Here is a 17,344-nt window from a genome sequence, read left to right as displayed (position 1 = left end):
TTAGTCCTGGCTCCATCTCATACGTACTGTATGACCACAAGTCACACAGCAATGATAGGCTGACAGTTTCTCAGGTGAAATTGATCTGAGATGATGTGCAAAGATTGCTCTTGGACCTGCTGTGGCAGGTGCTCTTGGGCACCCTGGGCCCAGTGTTTGTCCTCATATCTGTACCCATAAAATGCTGCATTTCCAACTCAAGGAAGGTGACACCAGCATGTTTGCTTGTCTTTATCATGGAAAGGACTCCTGGGACTCCCATCAGGCACCAAGGTCCAGGCACTTTGTTCTAGCTGTGCATTCTGTTACCTGCTCCCAAGGACTTCATCCACACCAGCATCCCTGATAGTGTCTCTTTTGGGCTTGGTCCGGAACTCCTGCCAGGGGTGGGGGGTTTCCTCTGCTGGCATCACTTTCAGCCACTGCTTATAATAAGCTCGGAAGCCATCGATCTTCTCCAAGTAAGTGTTCTTCCCTTTGTACTATAATTGGAAAAACATGGAATTCAGGGGAGTCCTGGTAATCAGAATCACTGTATATTGTCTACAGCTATTCTCATAACCCAGCAGCTGGCTCAGTCCTTGGGGAAGCTATCCCTACTATTCTTGCTTCCAGGAGACTACAGGGGACAGAGAAGAATATAACATGAGCATTGCCACCATTAAGGAAGAAATTCCAGCCAGATATGGTGGCAGACACCTGTAATCTCAGTAACTCAGAGGCTGAGGCAAGAGGATCTTAAATTCAAAGCCAGCCTCAATAATTTAGCAAGGCCCTTAGCAACTTAGCCAGAAAAAGTCTAAAAATGAAAAGGGGCTGGGGATGTAACTCGGCAGTAAAGTGCTCCTGGGTTCAATCCCCGGGACCGACCATATATACATGCATACATACATAAATTAATTCAAAGTAATTATATGTGGCAGGCCAGACCACTATCTGTCCAACAGTTATTTTTCTTCCTGAATGTGCACTGTACTGTTCCTCAATCCATAGATGTCACAGAGCCCCCACATGAATTGCTGGGTCCCACCAATTCTACCTTTTCCAGAACAGAGCCTCTGACTCCCTTCTGACCTATCACCTTGGGACTACTGCAGCCATCTCCACAGAGGGCTGATAAGAAAAGGAGAAACAAGATACACCAGGTACTGTAAGAACGTAGGGGATGGAGGACAAAATAGGCAAAAGAAAAGAATGATCAGAGATACAGAGCATTACCACATATGATATAAGGTTTGATTAAAAAGACTGTAGCAGGGCTGGGGATGTGGTTCAAGCAGTAGCGCGCTCGCCTGGCATGCGTGCCGCCCGGGTTTGATTCTCAGCACCGCATACAAACAAAGATGTTGTGTCCACTGAAAACTAAAAATAAATATTAAAAATTCTCTCTTTAAAAAAAAAAAAAAAAGATTGTAGCAATTCTAAACTTGAATACACCTAATATAGCCAGAGAGAATACAAAAAGCAAAACCTGACAGTCACAAACAAATATAAACAATTTTATATTTTCATAATTCGGAGTCTATGATTTGAATATAGGAAACTTTAGGCCTCAGGGTGTCTTGTGATGAAGATTCCTAGTGGTAGAGATGATCCACTAACCAGAAATTATTTGCAACATGCAACTGAAAGAATAGTATCCAGAACTGGGCTGGGGTGTAGCTCAGCTGGTAGAGCACTCACCTCCCATGCACAAGACCTGGGGTTTGAGCCCCAGCACCACAAAACCACCAACCAACAACAACAATAAAAAACTAGTATCAGAATATATCAACTCAGGAATCCATGGGAAAGAGTCAAGATGCCTAGGTACACCCTCTGCCTGGTATATACCCTGCCCTGTCCTGAGCATTCCTACCCAGCTTTCAAAACAGCACTCAAGTGCCATTACTGAAGTGTCCCTGAGCCCCTGGTCACATGGCTCAGCATGCCCTTGCCCATTTACTGTCTCTCTCCAGGCCACGACTGCCCTGGATGCTCTTTCTCCACAGGGTCTGCATAAATCCAAACACCAGAGCCTGATATCCTGAGAGCAGCAGCAAGAGAGATGTCCATTATCAAACAAATCCCATCACTACCTGCTGCTGTCCACCCACTAGACAGAAGTCTACTAAGCACCAAGCAATATGCAGGCACTTGGAACCCAGGTAGACAAGGCAGACCATCTCCACCTCTAGAAGCCTAGGATTTAGGAAAGGCAAAAATCACAAAGAACGGACACCATGGCATAAAAACCAAGGGCTGTGCTGGGTACAGTGACACACACCCATGATCCCAGCAACTTTAGAGGCTGAGGCAGGAGGATTACAAATTCAAGGCTAGTCTCAGGAACTTAGTGAGACTCTGTCTCAAAAATAAGAGAAACTGGGAAGCTGGGGGTGGTGACACACACCTGTAATCCCAAAGGCTCAGAAGGCAGAGGCAGGAGGATTGAAGGTTCAAAGTCAGCCTCAGCAAAAGTGAGGCACTAAACAACTCAGTGAGACTCTGTCTCTAAATAAAATACAAAATAGGGCTGGGAATGTGGCTTAGTAGTCAAGTACCCATGAGTTCAATTCCTGACACCAAATAAATAAGACTTGGGATGTAGCTCAGTGGTAGGGCACCCCTGGGTTTAATTACCAGCCCCAAAATTATAAATAAGGGAACAGAGTTGTATGTTGGGAGATGGGGAAGACAGCAGCAGGGCACCTCTGAGAAAGGGCTATTTAAGCAGACCTATGGGAGAAGGACCTAGAGGAGTCACAAATATACTGAGGTAGGAAAGAGGAGAATGGGACTCCCCATCAATAATGGGAAGACTGGCTTGAGAGAGCCATACAAACAAGGACTCACTAGGTATGGCCTAAAGGCTTTAGGATTTCTCTTAAAGAGAAGCTGCTGACATTTTAAGCAAGGAAATGCCAGTCCCAAAAGGTCAAAAGCAGGAACAGCAATGATTAAGGAGACAATGAGCATTTCAGAGCTTGGTGCACATACCCTGTCAAAGGTGGGTGGGTACTCAGCTGCAAACTCCAGTTGGCGGATGACCACTTCATTCACCGGGACCCTGTTATGCTTCATGTCCTTCAGGATGTCAATGAGATAGGTGTAGTCCAGCTTCTTGAGGGCTGCATTGATGAGAGTGCTGTAGATGTGGGTGTTGGGGGTCATCTGGGATTTCTAGAACACCACGGATATCACACAATTAGAAAGATGATATTTGTTAGGACAGAACAGTCTGCTCTGGCTGTCTTGTGGCAGCTTCTAGGAATGCAATGTGGAATCTCATAGCAACAATAGGCTGTCCTCCCCCTCTAAAAGGAAGGCATGTGTTGTCCCTGAAGAACTGAGATAACTGACAGGCAGAGAAGGAAGCAGGAGGCAACCACTTTCTCACTCGTGGATGAGTTTTCTGGTGACAGACAAGTGTGGTCATCAGAATGTGGTGGTAAGCCTAGAAAAGCAGCCAGCATTGGCTGGGTGACACAACAGTGAATACAAACACCCCAGGAAGTGGCGCTCTGCTGTGATGAGGTGAAATCCATTTAGCAAGGTCCCTCTGCAGTGTCAGGTCCCAGACCTGTCCCACCTCTCCATCTTCCAGACAGGAATACCCTCTGCTTTCTGTACCAATTCTCACAGTGGCTCACCAAGATCAACTTGCTCTAAAAAGGAGGCCAATGGCCATTCAGCAGCAGAAAGGAGCTATCCTACTTGCCGTGCCCCAGTGCAGAGGCCTGGGGCCCACAATTCCCTGGGACTCCCAATTCCCCCACAGATTTTCTTCCTGAGCACCCAAGTGTTCCCCAGAACCACAGGCACCCTACTAGGGCCTAAGTCCCCTCACCTTCATGTCTGCAAGCAGCTGTAGACCATCCCTGGGCCTACGACACCCAATGGCCAGGTTGCAGAATGTCTGTAGGTTGGGGATAATTCCCCTTTTTGCCAGGACTGGCAACAGCGCCTGTGAGGACAGACATGCCATTGTAACCTGTGACTTATGACCCACCAACCCTGCTGAGGCCTTCCCATGAAGCCCTTGGCTGGATGCTGAAGACTCCAAGGGCATAGCTCTACTCAGAGGCTTCATGGCTCCCTCTGCTGACAGCAAAGTGCCTCTGGCCCCAGCTCAGCACTCTAGGTCCAAATACTGCCCAGTTTTCCTTGCAGGACCCAGCTCCTCAGCATGTGCACCCTGACTGCCAGTCTACTGTCCCTTCTCCATGATTGCCCTTCATATCCTGCCTCCCACCTGCTGCCTCCAGCTTCTCAGCCAGCCAATCAGTCTGAGGACAAGCTGCCTCAGGGGCTCAAGATTCAGAGCAGGAGGCAACACTGCCTGCAGTGGGAAGTGCTGGCTGAGGGAACGCCAGGCCTGGTATGAAGAAGAGGGTGTCCCCTCAGCCTGCCTTAGTCAGGATGGACCACTGGGGAAGGGCTCTGTCATGTTTAACTTGTCCTCTGTGGGCATGAAGGCAGAGGCAACATCTGTCACCTTTGACTCTCACAAATGCCCAGGGCAGTACTTCTGGCAAAAAAAATAACACAAAATCTCTTTATATGAATGGCCAAAACCCTGTCAAAAGCCCCAACACCTCCACCTGTGAAGCCATGCACATACAAGTCGTGCCTCCTGATTTGCTCAGTAGAGAAATAAATAGATGTGACGCTCTGAGAAGTGTCCAGAGCGGAGGGAGTGCAGCCTTCCAGCGTGTAGGGTGAGGCCACTCGGGCTCCAATGCCGGGCTGAGTGGCACTGCAGCCCTGTTTCCATCATATCCCCTTATCAAGGTGATGATGACATCTCCCTTCCCCACCAATCTGTGAGCTCCATGAAGATGGCAGGGGATAGCAGGGATGCACCTGGTTGGCTAGTGGCTCAATTTCCAGACTCACCCAGGGCCAGACCTAGAACAGGGTTCCAGATACAGATGAGCCACATTCTACAGTCCAAGGGTCAGGAACAAAGAAAGAGTACTGGACAGCCCAGAGCCTGCTCTGGAGACCCTCACCTTTGCCCCTTCCAGGTCTCCCAGCTTGCTCTTCTTCCTCATCAGTGTGTTGAAGAATGTCACATCAGCCTCCACCTGATGCCTGTCTAGGATGGTCAGCAGTGAGGACTCCGCAGGGCTCCCAGGCTTTACCACCTCAGCCAGCAGTGTAAGGGTTTTAATGTCGGGCTGAAGCCCGTGCTTTTCCATCTGGCCCAGGAAGCCCTCCAGGCCCCCTATCAAAGCTAGTCTGTCAGCAGGGGTGATCACTGTCCCAAAGGAGACCACAGTTGGGGAGACAGTTTCCAGGGTCAGGAGGTTGATCTCCAACTCCAAGGGAGATGGCTTCAGAGCCACTGGGGTAAGAGCTGCTGTGTGGTCAGGCTCTGCCTTGGTTTCCACCTCAGATTGTACCTTATGGGCCTCCCGAGGCTCTGGAAGTCCCTCAACTGCCTGAGAAGGTTCCAGAAACAGCTCCCTCTCCAGCACCTCCACATGTACTCTGGTCATTACACCATCAATCACAGAAGAGCCTCTCCTCCCTGCCTGCCGCCTGCCTGGGGGCTGGAGCAGGACTGTCTCCTCTCTGGGTCTCAGGAGCAACCTAGAGGCCACTTCTGGGTCCCCCAAGCCACAGTCCCGAGCTGCCCCTAACAGCAAGTTGTAGCCATGTTGGGTTGGCTTGAGTCCCAGGCTCAGCATCTGCCTCCACACCTGTAGGAGGAGACAAACATGAGCTCAGTGTTCCCGCCTCCTAGTAGAGGTGGGCACTGGCAGCAAGCAGACAGCAAAATCAGAAGACATAAAAAGGTTGCAGTGTAGCTCACTGGTACAGTGTTTGCCTAGCAAGCACAAGGCCTGGATTCCATCTCCAGCACCACCAAATTAAAAAAGAGCTTTGCACGTGTAATGCAACTTTAGTCCCTGCTCATGGGAGCCTGAGGCATGAAGATCACCTGAGACCAGAAGTTCAGAATTAGACTAGGCAACACAGTAAGACCACATCTCAAGAAAAATGTCTAACCTGACACCAGGCTCTGATAAATAAGAATCATCAGAATTCTGAAACTCCTTCCATGGGAGGCCTCACAGGGGCCTGCAATTCTTCTCTTTCGTCAAGTTCACCCCAAAATTGTTCTCGCAGTCTCATCCCTCTGCACATCGTTAGAGCCCCATACCTAAGGGAGAGATGGCAGAGAGGCTAGGTTCTGGAAGAGCCTAGCCTGACTTCTAAGGATGGGATCCAGCAGCAACTCCTGAGTGCCTGCTACATGCCCAACTCCTGACTTAAGGGTGCTGAGGCTAACAGAGAATTCTCTTGAGAGTCCAGCATAGGGCAACATGGAGCCAGATTCGGAGCCAGCAGATTGCAGGGCTGGGTTCAGGCCAACTGCAGCTGAAGTCTTGCACCCTCATTAGTTGTGAACACTGAGTCTCCATCTGCTCATAGGACATATTATTTTCATCTCCACTGTATGACATCTAGTACATTCAGTGTGTGATCAACGGATGCAGCTCTATTCATATCTGGGTTGCTCTGACACATTTCTAAGAGACCACAGAGGTCCCCTCTGCTTTGTGGGCTTAGCAGGAATCTACCCTCAACCTGGGGTTAGGGCATACGTCTGACACCCTGCCCTCCTCAGAGATGTGTGTGCAGATGTGGAGGAACAGGTTAGACCCTAGCTGGGTGAGTCTTGCAAGAGGGCCACTGCCCATCACAGCAGGGCCTTGAAGAGATCCAGGATCTTGGCAGACATACCCAACAAGGAATGGCTGACAGATGGAGATTTAAGGGACACATATACCATCCTATGGCAGTTGGGATTCAGGGTCTAGTGTCAAATAAAATGTCAGTTAAAGGCCCAGCTTTTAGTGGCCGTAGCACCTCAGGCAGGTACTAACTTTTGTGAGCCTCAGTTCCCTCACCTGAAAAATGGGGCTAACAGTGTCTAGCAGAAGCAGTTCACCAGAGTGTAACACAAATAGGCCACTGCTACAATAGATTACTTCTAAGAAGAACAGATCAGTTCAAGGAATGAGAGGAACTACCTACATCCATGATGGCCAGCTAGCCACTACTTCTAAGGGTTCTGCATCGGGGATGGGAGCATCTGACCCCAGACTGTTCCTTGTAAGGGCACTCAGACTCTGTGCAGGGAGTTTGCTGAAATGCAGATTTGGACACAGGAAGTTTAGATGGGGCTGCTGCTGCTTGTCTATGGAGTATACTTTAGGACAGTGTGACTTCAGAAGTAGCTGTGCACCAGCATGACACCAGCTTCCCACACGATGAGGAAAATTATCTCTGGGGGCTGAACTGGAATTAGAGCTGCAGGTTTGACTTTGGGATTAAATACACATTTCTGGGTCACACCTGCAGATGCTGAGTGGAGAGAGGGGATGTGGAGTGGGCTACAGGCAGTCAGGGACCATGAGCTAAAGGGGCCTGGGCTGGCCATCCAGCACAGTGGGAGAGGTATGGGCTGGCTGTGCCCTCACTTGAGGACCAGCCCTGGTGTCTCCATGGACCTCATCTCCTGAGCACCTGTAAAATGAGAGCAGTGAGCCTCACAATGGCTGCTGAGAAAGACAAAATATGGCAAATATAAAAATGCTTGACATAAGGCAGTAGAGTAGCAAAAACTCAGGAAATGCACAAAGGATCATTGTTTTGCACTCCTGGTGCAGGTGCACAGGGGAAGGAGGGCAGGAAGGCAGGGTGGAAGGGGCAAACCTGCAGGGCGAGTCGGAAGCCTATCTTCTTGTCCTGGATGCAGCCCATGAGCAGGAAACTAAAGGTCTCTTCTGTGACAGCATGCCCCTTGTAGATGATTTCCTGGGAGGGAATAAGGTGGTTCCATTGAGAATCTGCAACAGGATCCAGGCCCAGGTGCTGGTCCATTAGGCCAGAACCAGGCTCATGTGTCTTAATGAGCTGAGTGAACAAATATGGCACTTGGGGCCAGCTTGGAACCAGCTCCTGAGCCAAACATCCACCTGCCAGTGAGTGTGGGCAGCACCTCTGCATAGACCACACCCTAGCAGCCATGTTTGGCCCCTGGCCTTGAAGCCCTGGCCTCAATGTCCCAGCTCTATCATCAGCCAGCTGTGACCATGAGGGCAAGGCCCCCAGCTCTCTGGCCTTGGTTTCCTCATCTGTGAAAGGACAGGTCTTCTAGAATCTTTGGAACAACCCCACCACCATGTTGTGCTGCAGTGTGTCTAGTTCCCACTGGCCCCTTGGTGTGTCAGGTTTGGCTCTCTCCTCCTTGAGACGTCCCTTCCACCTCTCAGTACCTCAAGCCCCTACTCTGGCCCTCCAGTCAGTATAGGGGCTCCCCACCCCACCACTGGTGGCTTCCTGCCCCCCCATCCTGCCCCACAGCCTACCACTGTCTCTGCCTCCAATCTGCCCTGATGGAACTGGGCCCAAAAGGGAGAAACAGGGAGGGGGCTGTCCCACCTTGAACAAATCAAGGCACATCCTGAGGTCTGAGCACTTGGCAGCCATCTTCAGCAGAGCATGGTATGTCTTCAGGTTGAACTGGACATTTTTAGCCTGGAGCTGCTGTCGTAGTTTCAGGGCACTCTGAAGGGCAGAGTCCTTCCAGGGTGACTCGGCACAGACATTGAACAGGGCTGTGTATGTGGCATCTGAGGGCTCTAAATCCCGTTTTTTCATCTGTTGAAGTGAAAGAAATGTAAGAGGTAGTACCAGGATCAGTTGGACGCAGAGAAAAGCAGTTACCCCATAGGAACCTAGAGAGGTCTCTATTACCATAATCCACTGACCTGAGGGCTAAGGCTGAGCCAAGGGACATTTCAAAGGGCTAAGGCTGAACCAAGGGACATTTACATATCTAAACCCAACTCTACAGAGGGACTCTGGAAACTGAAGACTTCACCCCAGAAATTCCAATGAGAAATCATTCTCGCTGAGCACCTGGTCACTTGTCAAGACTGCTCTGGGCCTGGGGTGTTTGCAGCAGGGGCCTTCCAATCCCTAACCTCAACCAGATCACCCTGATTGGCAAAGGGCCACAGGGTGGATCTGTCTGGGAAAAGAAGCACAGTGCTCACTAACTAAGGGGTCACGGGCAAGTGAGTTTTCCTTGCAGAACTGGGAATGAAACCATCATCCTAAAAGAGATGCAGGGGCTGGTAGGAGAGTATAGGTAAGTGATCTTGAGTGGCTCCCCACCCATTTGCAGCAGCCAACAGCAATACACACTCTTAAGACTACCCAACCTCTATGTCACACTCTGGGAATGAGGCTAACTCGGGACTTATAAAGCCTCCAGGTGGCTGAGGAAGACACTGGAGTCAGAGCCTACTAGTAAAGCCAAGCACTCACTATTGCCTGGAGAAGGTTATCTGACCAATGGGGCAGGTGACCAGCTGCTGAGGCACTGAAAAGAGCCCTGCTAGAGTCAGGTCATTTGGGGCTCAAATCCCAGTTCCAATGCTCTCCTACAGGGCAACCATGGACATGTCCATTCTTCTCTGAGCCTCAATTTCCTTATCTGAAAAGTGCAGGTGGGCTATGTGTGATAATAAACACCTGTAATTCAGCTAATGGAGTCTGACGCAAGAGAACTGCAAGTTCAAGGACAGCCTGGGCAACTTAGTGAATAAAATAAAAAATAAGGAGTTGTATTTGTGGCTCAGTGGTAGAGCACTTGCCTAGCACACGTGAGGCACTGGGTTCAATCCTCACAACCACTTAAAAATAAATAAAATAAAGGTATGGTGTCAATATACAACTAAAAAGTTTTTTTAATTAAAAAAATAAGAAGGGCTGAGAATATAACACAGTGGCAAGCTGCTTTTTCCAAAAAAGTACTTTTTAAAAAAAAAAAGGGGGGGGGAATGCAGATGATAATCTGTTCTTGGAGGAAGATGTACATTCTGTGTTTATCATGTATTTGATAGGTGTGGACAAAGGACTTGCTTCATGTCCTCAGTGGGAACCAGTAGTGATCAGAGCAAGCAGAGCCTATCCTCATTAAGCATTCATTAGAAAAAGAAAAATAAATGGCAGATGATCAAGTACTCACATGCAGTCCTAAATGCTGTGAAGGATACCCAGAAAACAGGGTGAAAAGGAAAAAAGTATAAGAAAACACTGGAGAGACCTAGCAAACACCACTTTCACCAAGTGACCAAGGTTCACGTCATCAGTAATAAGATGTGTTGATGCATGTGCACCCTGACATGAAAGGGCACTAACCTCTGTGATAGACTTTTCCCACACCCCAACTCCTATCTTAAGAGAAAGCACCAGCCAAACACACTGATGGGTCTGTACCAGACCTGACCAGTGCTCTCCAAAACTGTCATGGTTGTGAAAAACAGGGAAGACTCATAAAATGTCACAGACTGCAGGAACTAGTGCCAGTCTGAAAGCCCAGAATGCACACAGGAATAGAATGAATGGAAAAACTGGTGAAATCCAAATAAAGTCTGGAGTTTAGATCCCAGCCATGCACTGATATTGGGTGTTTTCTTTTGACGAATGTAGTATGGTACTATATGATGTCAACATGGCAAAAATTGGGTGAGAGGTATGTGGGAACTTTCTATACTGTCTCTGCAACTTTTTTTTTTTTTCTTAAAGAGAGAGAGAGAGAGAGAGAGAGAGAGAGAGAATTTTTTAATATTTATTTTTTAGTTTTCGGCGGACACAACATCTTCATTTGTATGTGGTGCTGAGGATCAAACCCGGGCCGCACACATGCCAGGCGAGCGTGCTACCGCTTGAGCCACATCCCTAGCCCTCTGCAACTTTTTTATAAAGCTAAAATTATTCTAAAATAAAATGTCTATTTAAAAAATGCCTGGGGCTGGGGATGTGGCTCAAGCGGTAGTGCACTCGCCTAGCATGCATGCGGCCCGGGTTCAATCCTCAGCACCACATACAAACGAAGATGTTGTATCCGCCGAGAACTAAGAAAAAATAAATAAATGTTAAAATTCTCTCTCTCTCTCTGTCCCCCTCTCTCTCTCACTCTCTCTTAAAAAAAAAAAAATGCCTGTAATCCCAGTGACTGGAAGGCTGAGACAGGAGGATTACAAGTTTGAGACTAGTCTGAGCAACTTAGTGAGACCCTTCTCAAAATGAAAAATAAGAAAGGGCTGGGAATGTAACTCAAAGGTAAAGTGCCCCTTGGTTTAATCCGCAGGACTACATAAATACATAAAAAAGTAAACATAAAATACTAATTAGAATACATCTATAATCCCAACAACTTTGGAGGCTGAGGCAGGAAGACCACAAATTCAAGGTTAGCCTGGATAACTTAGTAAAAACCTGTCTCCAAATAAAAAGCACTTGAGGGCTGGGGATATAACTCAGTTGGTAAGTGCTTGCCTCACATGCACTTACGGCCTTGGGTTCAATCCTCAGTACCACACACACATCAATAAGAACAACAACAGGCAACAAAGGATAGAGAATGACAAAGGCTAAATGGAGAAGCCCGGCTTCACTGAGGTGGTGATAAGCAGGGCAATCACTTAAGAATTCTGCAGATGTAAAGGAGAATTGCTACTGAATGGGTGACCAACTTCCCCCTTTTCTCCTTGCCCATTAGCTGGCATGTGAACTATTTTCTGCCAGCTAGTTGGCCAGGGAAGCCTCCTGTCTTCCTGTGCCATGACTATTTATTAGGTCTTTATTTATTCTGCAGTACTGGAGATTGAACACAAGGGCACTTTTACCTCTGAGCTACATACCAGACCTTTTTATTTTGAGCAGGGTCCCTAAGTCTTTTAAAAGCTGTCATGCTATTCTACCATTTGTAAGTGCAATGACTCCCCCTTGCTTCCAGCTATAGATCATTGGACCTGGAGTGACAGGAAGACTAAAATCCCCAGAAGCCCCTGCTGGGTAAAGGACCCCCAACCTTCTGGCATCAGTAGACAGGCTGTCTCCCACAGGTCTACCGACCTCCCCAGCAAGCCTTTCTTGACTCATGAAGGAAATAGCTTCCCAATGATGACACACCAAAGAGGTAAATGAATGGAAAGTAAAGTGATCTTCCAGAAGGAATAAAAGTACTTTCTCATGTGGAAGCCAGTGCATGTGGGTGCCATATGCAGGGGATAAAAAACAACATGAACCAGGAACAGTAGCAGAAAAGGAAGGAGCTGTGTGGGCCCATGGTGGCCCAGGCGGGTGCTGAAGGTGTCATCTCAATTAATACCCAAGATCACCTTTGTTTTATAGATGATAACTCTGCCACCAGGGAGCTTAAGTCCTCCACCCAGAGTAAAGCGCCAGCAAGTGGCACACTCAGGACCTGTACCCAGCCTTATGGTCCCAAAGCCCATACTCTCTAGAGCCTCGCCCCACTACCATGTGGCACACTTACGTCATTGTAGAGCCCGAAGGCTTTCTTCAGGTAGCCAGCCCGCCCACAGCCCCCAATCAGCACCGTGTAGTTGTACTCAAGTGGCTGCAGTCGCTCCTCCTTTAGCATCTGCCTCTCAAACAGGTCCAGGGCTTCAGCCAGCTGGCAGGAAAGGGAGACAAGGTGAGGATGAGACAAGGGCTTAGGATGGCCTCAGAGACCCTCAGTAGAGGGAGGGAGGAACCGTCCTGACATGGTACAGGGCAGCAGCTCTGGGTGACTATAAACCTCCACAGACCACAGTTGCTTTAGCCTCATCTCTACTCCCTATTCTACTCCCCGGTTCAATCCTTGGTTCACAGGGAGGGATGTGGCTTCATAGTAGAGCATTTGCCTGGTTATGTATGAGTCCCTGGGTTTGATCCTCCAACACCAAAAAAGATTATACATACATACACACACACATATATATATTTTTAAATCCTCAGTTCACTACTTCACCCCTTAATTACTTTCATCTGTTAATTCAAATAATTACTGAGTCCTATCTATTATAAGCCTAGCAAAATCTATTCACTGGCTGTGAAGAAGAAGCTCCTCCCTCATGAAGTCATATTGTAGTTGGAAAGACAGACACAAAGTGCAGTAATGAAGAAATACATATGTATTTATGAACAAAAATTAAAGCAGGGAATACTGGAAGAAAGGTACAGGGGATTCATCTTTAGGAGCCAGGTGGCGCATAAACAAAGACCTGAAGAAGATAGGGGAGAGAGCCAGGAGGCTCTCTGAGGGAACAGTCAGTGCAAAGGAGTGGGCCTGGAAGATGAATGAGAAGTTGGGGTGCTGAGGTGAATGAAACAAAGTAAGAGATGAGGGTAGAGAGATAATGGAGGAGTGGAGGATGAGGGTGGCAGATCTTGCAGGCTCAAAAAAAAAAAAAAGCCACGTGGATATTTTGTTTTATTTATTTTTTTTATTTTTAATTTTTTTTTAAAGAGAGAGTGAGAGAGGAGAGTGAGAGTGAGAGAGAGAGAGAGAGAGAGAGAGAGAGAGAGAGAGAGAGAATTTTTTTTAATATTTATTTTTTTGTTTTAGTTCTCGGCGGACACGTTTGTTGGTATGTGGTGCTGAGGATCGAACCCAGGCCGCACGCATACCAGGCGAGTGCGCTACCTCTTGAGCCACATCCCCAGCCCACACGTGGAGATTTTGGCTTCTTTTTATTTCTTAACTTTTCATCCAAATGTACACAAAAGCAAGGAGAACAGTATAACTACAACTGTAAATATCTAGCCAATCCTGTTTCACCTGTAGCACCTGTAGCTTGCATGCCCCCTCCAAATAGTATGGTTAAAGCAAATCTCAGTGATCCTCTCAGTTCATCCATAAGAACTTCAGCACATACCTCCAAGAGACTTTTAAACACAAAGTAATATCATTATCAGTCCCCACAAAAATAACCTTTTTTCTCTTTTTTTTTTTTTTTTTTGGTGCTGGGGATTAGACTCAGGGCCTCAAGCATGTTAGGCAAATTCTCTACCACTAAACTACACCCCAACATAAATGCCACTGAATACACTGGGAATTTGGGGGAGATGATTAACCCAATCTGCCTTCTGTTTAACATGACAGCTCTGTGCTGTGATTGACAGCATGGCAGGAAGTGACCAGAGCAACAAGTGTTAAGTGTTCTAATAGCTGAGAAGGGCAAAGAGAAGGCCTTTCAAGAGTGGGGCTGTGAGAAGTACTTAGGGAGAGAGAGAGAGGAAGCTAGCTACAGGCTGGGGGTAGAGTTGGTAAGAGAAAGAGAAGAATGAAGCATGACCTAAGGAAGTTTGGCCTTGGCAATGGAATGACAGGATTGCCATGAAGTGAGGTGAAGTATGGGAAAACAGACTTGAATCTGTGTGGATAAGGTGCCTGTGTGGATAAGCACAGGGAGATGACAAGGATGAAAACCGATACACTGATCAGAGTCCATGGGAAGAACACAGCTGGAGATATACACCAAAAACTGCAGCTGGGGAACGTCAATGCCATGAGACTGATGGGTCAGCAGGGTAAATGATGCCAGGGAAGAAAAAGGGCCCATGGACCAAACACTGAGCATCTCAACATGTATTGTGGGGAAGGCTGGGTGGCCCCCCACAATATACTGAGCTGCAGGAAAGCCAAATCCCAAGGTTCCTCACCTTTCCTTCCCTGATTAGGCGTTTACACTGAAGGAAGTACCAATATGGGGTGTTTCTTGGGCCCTGCCATGATTTTGGCTCCAGTTCCCCTTCTTCATCTTCCTCAATATTCTGTTCCCTGAGTCGTAGGTCATATAACTGGGGTGTTGATTTGTGGAATATCTTCCGGGAGGAGTATTTATTAGAGAGGGTTCCAAAGCTCTCCTCTTCTTCTTGAGGGCCTGTGGAGCTGGGCTGGCTTGGGTCAGAGTGGAGGCTGCTCATATTCTTCTGGCTCCCAGATTCAAAGGCAGCTGACAAAGGGGAGCTGCTGAAGGTGGCTAAGGCTGGCAGAGTTGGCCCCACAGCCCTCAGCCACACAAGCCCCTCCCTGCCTCCTGTCCACTGGGCTCCAAGAAAGTCAAAGTGCTGGAGGCCCAAGAGCCCCAAGGAGCGGGCCCGAGAGAATAGGCGGACAAGTCTCACGGGGTCCATCTCTGTCTTTTCTGTCCCACCAGGGCCTGGAATACATCAGGGAAAAAAAGAAGTCAACTCAAAATCATAGTCATCAAAGACAGAAGGAGGACAGAGAAATGGTTAAAGTGGGCCCTGAGGTTAGATTCCAGCACTGTCAAACAACTATCCATATGCCCCTGGGCACTCACTGCTCCAACATCAGTGTCACCTCTAAACTGAGATTAACAAGGTTACCCACACAGCAACAGGTGAGATCATGATGCATTAGATCAGCTTGGGAGGCTGAGGCAAGAAGACTGTGAGTTCAAAGCCAGCTTCAGCAACTTAGAGAGGCCCTAAGTAACTCAGTGAGACCCTGCCTCTAAATAAAACACAAAAATGGGATGTGGCTCAGTGGTTAAGTGCCCCTGGGTTCAAACTCTTATACGAAGCATGTAGCACAGTGCTGGCATTGTCAACACTTATTAGATAATAAGCTATTGGTATTATCAAATCATGATCTATGAACATGGACACTAAAGTCAGAGCCAAGTTAGAGTACTAGAACCTGTTACTTGACCTTCCTGTGCCTTGATTGCTTCAACTGTAAAATGAAATTACATGAGATGCTTTTAGTACAATGCCTGGCATTTAAGAGGTATTCAAAACCTGTAGTTATTGGGCTGGGGTTGTGGCTAAGTGGTGGAACACTCACCTAGCACAGGTAAGGCACTGGGTTCAATCCGCAGCACCGCATAAAGATAAATAAATAAAGGTATTGTGTCCTTCTACAACTAAAACATATATATATATATATATATATATATATATATATATATATATATATAAAAGCTGTAGTTACTATCACTTAATAGGAAAAATTTGTTGTTGGCATTCTAGGCCTCTGCAAAGGGAAGCTAACTCAAGTGTTTCTTTTATGGAAAACTTGTGGACAAATAGGGAAGAGCTGTGCTGTCCAAGACAACAGCCACTGTGGCATGTGGCTACCGAGCACTTGAAGTGTGACCAGTCTGAAAGGCGATATGGCTTTAAGTGTAAAATGCACAATGGATTTCAAAGTCTTTTTTACAAAAAACTAGAATCTAAAATACACATTAATAACTTTTAAAAGACCTGAAATATTTCAGCTATGCTGGGCTAATAAGTAAAATATATTATTAACATTCATTTCAAAGTTTCTTTTAATTTAATGTGACCATTTGAAAATTTAAAATTACTTATGTGTTTGATATATATATATTGTGTATATATTGTGTGTGTGTGTTTATATATTATATGTGTGTGTGCCCGCGCTTAACTACAGAGTCACATCTCCAGCCCTTTTTTATGTTGTTTAAAGACAGAGAGGGTCTCCCTGAGTTGCTTAAGGCCTCCCTAAATTGCTGAGGCTGGCTTTGAATTCAGGCTTCTCCTGTCTCAGCTTCCGGAGGTACTGAGATTACAGGCTTGTGCTAGTGTGCTGGGCCTTGCATTTTATTTCTTTTGGACATTTACTGAGCTAGAGATTTCAGCGTGCATACTTTAAATCCTTTAATTAAAAAAAAATCAGAATAACCAGCTAACAGCAGGAAAATATTTTAAGGTATGGCTGTATTGGATGGTTGCCAATGGAAAGACCTCCGAGGTGATAGAAGGTTGAACAGATGAGTGACCAAGACGAGGTAAGGAAGAGATTTGCTGAGGTCCTGCAGCAGTACTATAGCAATACATACACATTCAGGCTGCGCTAGTATATGTGCTTCTCGTTCGATGTATTAAATAGCGATATCCTATCATAATTTCAAGGCGGAAACGAGTGTAAACGGTAGATCGAGGTGCCGCAGACGCCGCTCGAACACTCATCTCCGCCTGAAATACCAGGCGCTGCTAACGCAGCTCGGTCAGAGACAGAAATGCCCACTTTCACACAGAGAAAAAAATAAAATTAAAAAATAAATAAATAAATAAATAAATAAATAAATAAATAAAAATAAAATAAAGGAATTTTCTTACCAGGTCTGAAACCCTGAATTAGAGACTCCCAGCGCCGTTCCCCCTTGGAGGGACCCGCTGGACCCCAGGTGCGCTCCGGGACCCTCGGGCCAACCCTGACCCCTCTCCACCCGCCTTTAGAGCCTGGTCTCCTCCCACGACGCCCCGGCCCGGCTCAGGCTCCGCCGGGTCCTGGGACTCCTGCGAGGAGCGAACAGGAACTCACTCGAACCTTCCAGCGAAGTGAACGCCGCCCGGGCCTCCACGTCCCCGAGTCCACTCCCCGCGGCGCCCTCAGGGTCACCCTCTCCGAGATGCGTGCCTCAACCCGGCCACGCGCAGGCGCAAGCACATTCCGCGTCGCGAACTCGCGCGCGGGCCGAAGCAGGCGTTC

General features: G+C 47.4%; 1 protein-coding gene across 3 annotated transcripts; it reads right to left on the bottom strand.

Moving 5' to 3' along the window:
• Positions 1-14: 14 nt before the first annotated feature.
• Ptcd1 (pentatricopeptide repeat domain 1) lies at positions 15-17,326 on the bottom strand. 3 transcript variants are annotated; one of them, XM_026404134.2, is made up of 9 exons: positions 17,177-17,326; positions 14,524-15,023; positions 12,350-12,490; positions 8,440-8,658; positions 7,711-7,812; positions 4,995-5,687; positions 3,830-3,946; positions 2,980-3,162; positions 15-482 (listed from the first exon to the last, which is right to left on the bottom strand). In XM_026404134.2, the coding sequence occupies exons 2-9, from the start codon at positions 14,995-14,997 to the stop codon at positions 306-308; spliced, it is 2,106 nt and encodes a 701-aa protein (XP_026259919.1). In that variant the 5' UTR covers positions 14,998-15,023; positions 17,177-17,326; the 3' UTR covers positions 15-305. The 3 variants fall into 3 exon arrangements, with proteins under 3 accessions (XP_026259919.1, XP_026259921.1, XP_026259920.1); XM_026404136.2 differs by having other exon boundaries at positions 17,183-17,326; XM_026404135.2 differs by lacking the exon at positions 17,177-17,326 and adding an exon at positions 16,972-17,164.
• Positions 17,327-17,344: the final 18 nt, after the last annotated feature.

Source organism: Urocitellus parryii, chromosome 9 (genome assembly GCF_045843805.1).
Source record: "Urocitellus parryii isolate mUroPar1 chromosome 9, mUroPar1.hap1, whole genome shotgun sequence".
In the NCBI taxonomy this organism is placed as follows: Eukaryota; Metazoa; Chordata; class Mammalia; order Rodentia; family Sciuridae; genus Urocitellus; species Urocitellus parryii.
Note: the sequence above shows the minus strand (reverse complement) of the source record. Positions and strands in the feature narration are given on the sequence as shown.